At 42.8% G+C, this 11,258-nt stretch overlaps 1 protein-coding gene across 1 annotated transcript; it reads left to right on the top strand.

Annotated features, from left to right (window-relative positions):
• The first annotated feature begins 10,424 nt into the window (after nt 1-10,424).
• LOC137618390 (uncharacterized) lies at nt 10,425-11,039 on the top strand. Its single transcript, XM_068348559.1, has one exon. The coding sequence runs from the start codon at nt 10,425-10,427 to the stop codon at nt 11,037-11,039; it is 615 nt and encodes a 204-aa protein (XP_068204660.1).
• Nucleotides 11,040-11,258: the final 219 nt, after the last annotated feature.

Raw genomic sequence — 11,258 nt, 5'->3', positions numbered from 1 at the left:
TTATTTTTCTTTCTTGGAAAGCAAGAGATGATATGTGCCACTCTCAGATTGAAGAAAATTATAAAACAAATTCTCTTCATAATTCCTCTACTTGTTACTTTTATCGACACTGTGTACTACGTACACCAGCACTAGTGCTATCTGTATAATTCCACACCTGGGATTTTGAACAGAGCTAGTGTCACCATGGTAACACTTAATCAAAGGAGGTCACACCCTAAGAGGGATGACCCCTTCTCCCTTTAATTGACAGTCCCAGTCAATTAGCTGTTCATCGTAGAATTAGACAGCGGGTTAAGTGCTCTACCCGACGTCACCACCTACTGCTTCAGATCATGGACTTGCTTAGCATAGTGTTTGTAGAACACTCTGGATGATTCTCTCCCAGTATATGTGCGAGGACATTTGAAGTCTCAAACCATTGACTGTTTTATAACAGTAATTAGGGGGCAGGTTTTAATACACTACCTGCCGCCACTACATAGTGTTTCAGTTCATATACCTGTTTCACATAGTGTTTGTAAAACACTCTGGATGATTTCCATCCAGTGTATGAACGTAGACGCTCAAAGTCCATATACTGAAAGAAGTTCAGTGATAAAGCAATCTTTCTCGGATCATGACCTGCGGGAGTACTGTCAGGATGCGCTCTACTAATAAAGTAGGTGAGCTTCGTCCTCAGTTGTTTTAGGGATAAGTTTGATCCAGAGACCTTGTCCAAAGACCAAGAGATGAACTTCGGTGGTGCAGCAGGCCTAAGCCTCGCACAGGCCTTCAGGATCTTATTAAAGATCTCATTTGCCAAGTCTACTTGAAAGGCATATAAAAGAGGTCTAGTCAAGGCTGACTTGCACGTAGGTATCGTGTTGCAGCCAAACCCTGGTCATGAAGATGGATAAAGAAGGACATGCAGAAGTTCATTGAAATCTCTCTGGGTCCTTTTGCTTTTACGAAAGCAACCCACTTTTTCCATGATGACTCATATTGACTTCTAGTTGACTTAGACTTGTATTCTTCTAAGAATTCTATATTGCCTTTTGAGATCCGAAATCTTTTCTTAACCGCTAGGGCAAGAAAATCATGCAATGAAGGGTTTGGGTTCTCTGTAATAAATCGAAGGCAATTAATCTCTGAACCGTCTGGAGTTGTCCCGGGTTCAGGATAAAGGACAGCCTCCGCCTCTCTTCCTTCCTCAAGGAGGATAGATTGCTCTTGGGCTACCTGGGAGCCAACAGAGCTACTCCCACCTGGAAGGATCTCAGCATGTTGAGTCCTCTCAGCAGGTGATTGGACGGGATGAACTGGAAATCCTAAGTCTATCCCTTCCATTTCAGAGACATGATGTCTATCATTTAAATTAGAGGATCCTCGTATAGGGCTACATATCAAGGTAGTTCCTTGACGGCGCTCGTAATGAAGAGGTCGCATTGCAGTTCGGGGACTTGTTCCCATCTGGGAGAGAATAGGTCTGCGTCCGTGCACCATTCTAACTCTATCGACCTGAGCCTGAGTAGAGCATCCAATGTCACATTGCGGATTGGTTGTATGTGAACTGCTGACAGGTGCCATCAGTTTAGGTAATGGATGGCTAACTACACCTAGACTGTATGAGACGTTCCTTAGCATCGTCGATTGCAGCGTCTCGTTATCGCTTCAGAGTCCCAGATCAGCCGTAGACAATCTGATCTGCTTGGAGAGAGTTTCCCTACTCATGACTGGACCAACATGGTCTTGGGATTTTCGGGCTTTAACCTTTGTTAGGGAAGCGATTAAGGAAGGACCGCTATCGGTCTTTTTAGGCCTCTTCGAGCGTTTGATGCTTGTTTTCTCCAGGCTCCCAGCGCATCTTGCAGCAGTGCTCTTAGCGAACTGGAGAGAAAACACGGTTCCTCCCTGTTCTCGTTTTGGGAATCTGAAATTTATCTTTCATCCACGATGTTCCGGGGACCGGATCATTTCTTCGGATGTTCATAGACCAGCCACCTTGGGTGCTGCCCACCCCAGCCTCTTGTCTAGGAACATTGTTGCCTGAACCTTTCTTAGGCTTAAATATTGCATGACTATGTCTGCCAATTTTATGAATGCAGCTAGGACTCTGTCTAGTCTGACGAGTATCTTTCCTAGGAAATGCGTTACTTTGTGTAACTTGAGTCCTAGATAGGAGGGGAAAGGGTGATTGACTGGAAGCTGCCGATAGACGACTTTCAGGTCTGGTAAGACTATAGGCACCATTTTTTGCAGCTGGTCCTTATGTTTAAGAGGATAAACATCCTGAACTCGTTGTTTTATTTGGACTTGTTGAGTGGTGATAAGTCCTGAATGACTGAATTTTCTTGAGTCCTTCTCGTAAACACACAACGGTCTTCCCTAGATTCCGGTGGACTAAAGTTTCCTTACCACCTGTATGCTCTAGAGCTCTCATGTAATCTCCTCCAGGAGGGTTTTGGATAATCGGAGGACTTGAGGAAATGGTGGTAGAGATATCTCCACCTCTCATCTTAGTCCCATCTTGATTAGGCCATGGACCCAAGGATCGAAGGTCCAGCGATCCTAAAGGAATCTCCCTCCTACTAGAAGCATTTCTATGCTTCGACTGATCAGTAGGAATATCTTTTCGACCATCTGTCTGTGACATCTCGGTCACTACAACTGTGGATTGTTGTTGAACCGCTCGAAATGGATGTCCAGACCTCTCCATCTTCCTTTTAGGTTGGGGACCCACAACCTTAGAAGATTCTCTTTTCGAAAGGATGCACCACTTTTGGAGAAGTCCTACTTTCTCCGTGGAGGCATTCTTAATCACTTTCTTGACTACCTCGTCTGGAAAGAGGTCTTTACCCCAGATGTTGGAAGATATTAGCTTTCTTGTATCATGTTTCACTGTTGCGTTAGCTAACACAAACTGCCTATATGTTCTTCTAGCCTTTATAAAGGCATAAAGGTCTTTTACCAAAGTAGCCATATGTACTTTGGCTAAGACCTTGAGCATGTCTGGGGTATCTTCATGAGCCGAACAGAACTCTATTTAGTTCTGTAGAGATAAGGAGGCTGCAAGTCTCTTCTTTGTTTCTTGTTCATCCTGTAAGAGAAACTCAGATAATTTTGGAAGATTTTCCTTAAATTGTCGACTGGCGACATCCGCCTCAAGTCTTCCTACTGAAAAGGTGAAATGGGCCTCCTTCCAGTTCTTCTCCTGTCTGGGAAATGCTAGTGAAAGAGGCTCGCACTCCTTGAGTGTAGGACACGGTTTACCTGTCTCTATTGCCTCAGTGACATATTTGAAAGCCTTCTCCGTAAAGGGGAATGAAATTGAAATAGGAGCAAGAAAGGAAGAGTGCTTGTTATCTGGTGTGGATACCTTCGACACCGAGTGACCCGCCTTTAATATGCTGCTTGATAGGATAGCCTGTGCTTTATCATTGTCGAGAATCATAACCTCCTTTGATTCCGTTCCTTTTCCTGATGTTGGTTCATCCTTCAGTCTAATGAAACAGTTCGGGAAAGCGTCAAAGCTTGGCCAGAACTGGATTTTGTCCAAAGGAACAGCATTTATCTTCTCCGAGATGTAGAGTTTGCCGTTTAAAATCGGCATTAGTTCAGCAAACCTCCAGGGATTGGTTGTGGAGCATGTCGGGAGGTCTTGATCTACGAGTCGTTTGTACGACCCTTTAGGAGCAACAAGAGCTTTACCAAGCACTACCTTGCATTTCGATTCCTGCTTTGTGCTCTGTTTGCACAAATTTTCTACTAGATTCTTGACTTGGGCCCATAACTGGTTCATTCCATCTAAAAGAGGGATAGAAGGCGGAGATATCGATGTCGTTGGCTCATGAGCCTGTTAGGATGGAAACAATTCCAACCCGACATTCTCCCCTTCTTCCCGTGGGCGCTTTTTGCCCTCCTTCCCGAAGGTTATCTGGCCATCTGGAAATGTACCTCGTGTCTGGGGTACCACTATTTCCTTACTCGCTGTAGGAAATAGTAACCTACGCATCTTGTCATTAGGCAGGTAAGGTCCCGGAGAGATTTTCTGAAAGCCTCTCACCCAGTTGAGTAGTTTGAAACGAGCTGCATCCCTAGTCTCTACCGACTTGGGATTCTTGAAACCTTCGAACAAAAGGGCCCGACATACTTTGCAGGCCTGCGGGTTCCAATACTGCAGGTGTTCGGAAATAATATTGCAGGGGGCATGAAACCTGCATGCATTATGTCCGTAAAAACACTTATTCTTAGTTTTGCAGAAGACTGCAACACATGACATCTGGCGTTCCTCCTGTAAAGAAAGGAAAACAAAATGAGTATACGATAGATTATCTCACTGATAACCAATATATCAAAGGTCATATCTTAACAGAATGGCTTAGGATAGAAAGCTATAAAGGGATAGTAGGAGACACATACTTGTGTATCCCTTGCAAGCAAATGCTGGTACCTCCCCTCAGTATTAAATGATAGGAATTTCCTTTTCGATGGAATTCCAACTGGAAAAGGGGGTTTTCTAACCCCTAGGGATAGGTAAGTGTATACTTCACTGCCCTTTTCATACTAAATACTGTGGGGTACGGAAGACTGATTTCTCAATCAGCTTAATGAAGAAACCCTTTTCCTTCAATGTAAGAGCGGTGGCAGCATAAGCTCACATGAGGATACCCAAGATATGCTAGAAATAGTTACTGTATAATCGTACTGTAGTTTTCTATTTGCAGTATGCACTATATTGCAATATACTGGCTACCGTATAATTATATATAGTATGATCCAGCCAATGTGTTGCCTTTCTGGTAAGCAACTGACTGTACGGTCCAGCTGGCATGATGCCAACTGGACTGAGGAAAGGAAAAACATATATTTGTATATATCCCACGCAACTTATTTGCTGTGACCCCCCTTACAAAATTAAAACATAGAGTTTCCTAATCATGGAGACTCGAGGATAAGGGCTCTGCCCTTTAAGGGTTAGGAGGGTAATCTCCAGTCCTTAAATTTTAATATTGCAGGGTAATCTGAAGACTGATTTCTAATCAGAATATTGAAGAATTAAACTCTTTCAATATGAGATTGGGTTCCACAAATATTTGGATAGGATTTTCAAATATATTGGAAAACACTACTAGCATAAAATATACAGAAGCTTTCTATTTGCAGTATATCCTATATTGCAAAAATACTAACTACCTGTATAAACATATACTGTAGTTCAGCCAGCATGTCGTCAGCATAGCTAGCTAATGCTAGCACATCTAGCCTGCTAGCTAAAAGAAAGAGAGATAGCATGGCGAACAGGCTACCTAATACTGTATATATATACAGTAAAAGGGATGTAAAAGTCAACTATTACTACCTTCTCCAGAAAGAAGGTTCAAATGGAAGGGGAGAATATAAAATTCAAGCTTCCCTCCAGCTACAGTACTGTCGCCGGCAAGGATCTGTTTAAACCTTGCCGGCCGGCACCGCTGGCCAGTACTGCCGGCCGGCAGTATCAGTACAGTCGGCGTGCTGCCGGTTGAGCAGGCCCCATTCTGTGCCGGCCTGGTAGGCAGCACCCCGGCAGTAGCCACTGTTGCTAGCAGTTCAAGAAAGAACTGAAGAACCTTTGTAAACAAAAGGGACTTCCCACTTACAGCCAACATGGCCAGCAGCTGCCGGCCAGCAGCTGCCGGCCGGCAGCTGCCCTGGTTGCCTGCCAGCAGTCACCAAGGCTGCCGGCCGGCAGTAGCCATGACTGCCGGCCGGCATAAGTCTTTACTGCCGGCCTGCAACTAATATGGCAGGCAGCTCACAGCTGTCATTACTGCTGGCCGACAGATGTTAAGACTGCCGGCTGGCAGCTATCAACTGTAAGAGTGGGAGTCTGGTCGATCCCGGCAACCCACCGGCAGCAGTAAGGTTGTCGGGATACGCCAACATAAAGGAATAGAAGGGAAGGGAAAAGAGGGTCCTGTGAAAGGTACAGCAGGAGCTGGCCGTAGCCTGTCCTGCCCCACCTAACAAACTCCGTTACTGTATTAGAACTATCCCAGGTGGGTAAAGAATCCTATTCCTTAGCCTAGGGTTAGATAATACGAATAGGAGGTTGGTAGCACCCTCGCCACCACCTTTAAGGTAAGGAAACGGGGTTGTAGTGCCAGTGTCCCCTAAGCATTAGAAGAATTCTATTCCTCAGCCTAGGGTCCACTAACACAGGACTAGTCTGCTAGGTCACAGGAAGAAGGGTCATGTCGTACAGACTCTTCAGGAGTGGCCTAGGGAGGTCTAGCCTCCTATGTCGGTAGCCTAACGTAGCAAAAGAATTCTATTCAACTTGCCAGGTAGCTACCGACCACAGACTAAATACTCTGAGATTCTGGCCAAAACCCCAAAAACCTGCATCTGCGGTTACAGGGGAAGGGCAGAAAAAACCGTAGGAAAGTCATGCCTGAATTAAAAATTCGAGGCCGACCCGCTAAGGTTGTAGCCTGAGACTACACTCAGAGGGAAGAGGGATTACACTTAAATCTCCCTTTTTTGAGAAGTGTAAAGTTTCATCCAATTTAAAGAGATACCCATCTCTGCATAATTGAAATCACCATACACAAGGGTAATCAGGGAATGTCTAACGTATAATAAAACGCCTAGGTTAGGTACCTAGGCGAGACGAGATCTCGGTTACCTCACTCTCCGAGACTCTAACTATACGATCGACATGGAAATGGAAAATATGCACAATGTATATATCTTTACAAGAATATCTTGCCTAAATAGCTAACATAATTAAATAATTAATGATATATGATTCTATTTAAAAACTGGGAAATCGTTCTGCTAACTAAATAACATGCCCAACGAACGACAGCGCTCATAGCGCCTCCGGTACAGGCTAGCTCTAAACACATTAAATTACTCAAATTTCACTGTGAAAAGGAAGCTAAAAAATTATTCATTGTAAAGACCCAATACTCAACTTTCCGAAGGCGAAAGAAGTTGGAGAATGCATAATAAATCCTTGAAAATCGATCGAAAAGTTAGAACAACAGGGAACACCACTGAGCGAAATCGCTACAAAATTAAGAATGTCCGCCATCTTGGGAATGGCGTGGGGGTGGTGGTCAATAGTAGTACGGGAACGGGGGTAACCTTCTTACGGCCCCCTTCTATTCTTTTGCCACATCCCCCTCGAAGCGTAAACGCTATTAGGGGTGCAGATTGCTATGTGGCATGTCAAGAATGCGTCCTCTGATATTATGCAATATCCTTGAGAAAATTTTAAGGATATTCGCTCCAGGAGTTAGAATTCTGGAACCTGAAGGATAATTCTCTGGGAATACGACTGTAGTATATAATATACCCTTTTGAAGCTACCTTAGGAACTTATTGAGAAATAGATAGCCAGATCACATTACAAAATCTGTCATTCCTAAAGGGCCATTTACAATACTCCACAAATTGGTAACGCTCACCCTAATATAATAAATTTGAAATCAGCATTTTGTATTACGTAACTTTTCGCCACACAATTTGCTTTTGGGCACAGTCACTTAGGAGAGGACAAACTAATCGTAATGAACACTTTCAGCAAAAATACACTGGGTTACGTGCGAGAGTGAGAGAGGGAGAGGGGTAGCGGGCAATCTCTATCTCGATCTAAGTCTAACCTCACCTTGGGTCACATTTTATATGAAATCTAACTCCTTCCAGAACATTCACAAGGAACTAGGAAGTGATGGTGGGCTGGCAAAAGGCGTGAATTGCCAAGGAATGCTCTCCAAAGTACTGTACTCACACCACACCAGACGGCTCTATCAGTCAGCTAGGTCCTCCCACCTTTTGTCCCCGAAATAAGAAAAAAAAGATAGCATCTTTTCACCAGGTCTTCGTGACGGTTTCTAAAGCACATGGTAGATAATTTTCCAAAGCACATGTTACTGAACATTCTCTCCCTTTCGCGACGCAATACATCGTAAAATATAAAAAAAAAAAAATCACCTAAGCATTGTTCATATCTCTCACAAATCCCAAAACACTCTCAAATAGAATACGTAAGACTGAGTAACAAACACGTGAAATAGAAGCTAATTCTTGAAAATTAATGTAAAATTACATATACTAGCTTGAATAAAGAATACAATGATATTCACGACGAAAGTCTTACGTAATTTACATAAAATACTTACATCTACATGAAAGGAGCTCATTTTATGGGCTGGGTATCATCTCTTCAATGCACAGATGAAATATAAAAAAAATCATAAATAAACTACTCTATTTAATAAGCACTATACCAGCTTTGTAGGATAACTCCCCAAAACAGATTACATTTTTCGGACCTGAATCCAGCGATTCAACCTGAGATAAATAATCTGCAACCACGTTACCTTTATCTGATATATGCTTTACATTAATACAATACAGTTGCAAACATAATAACCACATAGTTAACCTTTGATTATTATTTTTCATCTTATTCACAAAAGTTGATGGATTATGATCGGAATATACTGTAATCTCTTCATTTTGTGGTTGATTCGCATAGACCTCAAACTTGTTTATCTGTGTGACTAATGCTAATACTTCCTTTTCAACTGTCGAATAGGCTCGCTGATGCTTTTTCAGCTTCAACGACATGAAACAAACAGGATGAAGAATTCCTTCTGCATCCTCTTGCAATAAAACAGCTCCAATCCCGTCATCTGATGCATCCACTTGTATAAGGGATTTCTTATTGAAATCAGGTGCTCGCAGTATCGGTTATAAAGTTAATATGGCCTTTATCCTGTCGAAGGATTACTGGCACTTGCTGGTCCATACAAATTTTTTCTTGGGCTGGTCAAATCTGTCAAGGGAGCGACTACAGCCGAAATATTCGGGCAAAAATGTCGGTAGAATCCTGCCATCCCTAAAAAGCGTTGTAATTGCTTCCTCGTTGTGGGGCGTGATGCTTTCCTTATTCCCTTGACATTAGCGGCTACCAGGACGATTCGTCCTCTTCCCACTTCAAATCCCAAGTACCAAACTGTTGCCTTTCCTAATTCGCTCTTCTCCAGGTTAATCGTTAGGTGTTATCCTCGCAGCTTTTGAAATACCTTCTTCAGAATACGGAGATGTTGTTCTTAGTTCGATGAATATACCACAATATCGTCGAGATATACGCCTACCCCTTCTATCAATCCTAGAGGGTTATCCATCACTCATTGAAAAGTAGCGGGTATATTCATTAGACCATATGGCATGACGGTGTATTGATATAATCCAAACGGGGTTATAAAAGCTGATAATTTTGCGTTATCGTCCAAAGGAATTTAATAATAACCTTTTAACTAGTCAATCTTGGAGATGAAACTTGCTTGATCGATATTATCGAGTAGTTGGTCGAAGAGCGGCAATGGATAATTATCGGCCACACTGATCGAGTTTAACTTTCGGTAGTCAGTACACATCCTAAAACTTCTGTCCGGTTTTCTCTCGGGCAAGCATAAAGAACTGTAAGGGCTAGAACTTTGTTCAGCTAATCCGTTTTGTAACAAATAGTCCACTTCTTTTGTCATGGCTTCTCGGCGATACGTCCAGAGTCAATAGGCTCATTGTTGAGATGGTCTTTCCGTTGTTTTGAGGTGTATCTCATGCTTCACCAGTTTGGCTCGTTTCAGGACGCCCGAGACAATTTCAGGGAAACATCTAACTAATCGGCTTAATTCCTCGTATTGCTCCTGGTTGAAATGAGTTAATTTCTCTCCCAAATTCCGATTGATAGATGAATTATTCACTTTGCTAACTGCCCCTACCTCATATCCGTCGTTGACTTCTGTGGATGGCATGGTGTGCGCTTTACATACTTGTGAACCTTCGATCTCGTTTTCGCTCAAGTAGGGTTTCAGTAGGTTGATGTGTACTTTCCTTTTATTTTTCCTTCATCCTGGGGTTTCGATAACGTAGGTCAGGTCACTGATCTTCTTCAAAATCTTGAATGATCCGTGAAACTTGTTGGTGAGTAGGAATCTCTTTATCAGCAGGAAAACTAATACCTGTTTTCCTATCGGAAACTGTCTGCCCTTACTCTCCATATCGAACCTTTTCTTCATTTTTCCTTGACTCATCTTGAGGTTTTCTGGAGTAAATTTCTTTATGATAACGTAAGGGGAAAGTTTGTATTGAGGAGACTATTGTCAGTTAGAGTGATTCAAGGGTGTGGGGGTTGTTCTTGCAACATCCAGCCACATTATTTTGGCGCCCGAACAGGGACTGCCGACGTGGGACTGGAAGCTGGACTCTTGGACGAAGGACTGATAGGATTAGAAATTAGATTTAAGGCTGAAGAAATAACAATGGAAGAGCAGAACAAGTTACTGAGGGAGGAATTGCGGTAGATTAAAGAGCGTGAGCAGAAGTTGTCCGTAGAGAAAGAGAAGTTGTTGCGTGAGAATGCGAGGCTGATATGTGAGAATGAAGAGATGCGAAAGGAACTGAAAGCTCTAAAGGGAACTGTAGAGAGAGTGGGTGAAGGTTTTGAGATTAGTATGCAAGAGAATGAGGAACGAATGGAAGCTATGATGGGGCAAGTAATGGGGATGATGAAAACGTTCACGAGTGAAGGTGCAGTTGGAGGAGTGGCTTCTGCTTCAGGTAAGGGGTTGATAGTGGAAGAAAAGGCTAAGGTGAGCGATAATGGGGAAGGGAGTGATAGGGAGATTGAAGATAAGGGAATTAGGCATCTTAAGGATGAACAGGAAGGTTATAGGAAGAATGAAAAGAAAGGTAAAAGTAATGTGAAGAGGGAAAAGAAGAAACGTCAGGATGAGAGTGAGGATGATCATGAACAGGTGAAAGTGATAAGTAAGAAAAAGGGTAAAAAGAGATTTGTTAAAGATAGGAATTTGAGTGCAGAATTAGATTCATTATATTCGAATGAGGAAGAAGGAAACGAGAAGGGATTAGGCAGTGAAGATAGTAGTGAGGACGAAGTTGAAGTTTGTAAGAAAGTGGTCATGAGAGAGGTACCAAGGTGTGAAAGGTTTAATGAACATAGCAGTAGGGATGTGTATGACTTTTTTGGGCTCAAGCCATGACGTCCTGATGGAAGGTTCCTTTAGTAGCTTCCCAAGGGTATATATGACTACAGTGATATTCCCAGAGAATCAAACCAAAGGTTTCACAGAATTCTAACTCTTGGCGCGAGTACCCTTAAGATTTACTCTCAAGGGTATCGTATATAATCAGGGGACGTATTCTTGACACACCACATGGCAATCTGCACCCCAAATAGCCTTTACGCTTCGAGGAGGATA

This window comes from Palaemon carinicauda, chromosome 24, assembly GCF_036898095.1.
Source record: "Palaemon carinicauda isolate YSFRI2023 chromosome 24, ASM3689809v2, whole genome shotgun sequence".
NCBI classification, from domain to species: domain Eukaryota; kingdom Metazoa; phylum Arthropoda; class Malacostraca; order Decapoda; family Palaemonidae; genus Palaemon; species Palaemon carinicauda.
This window is presented reverse-complemented; position numbering and strand designations above follow the sequence as displayed.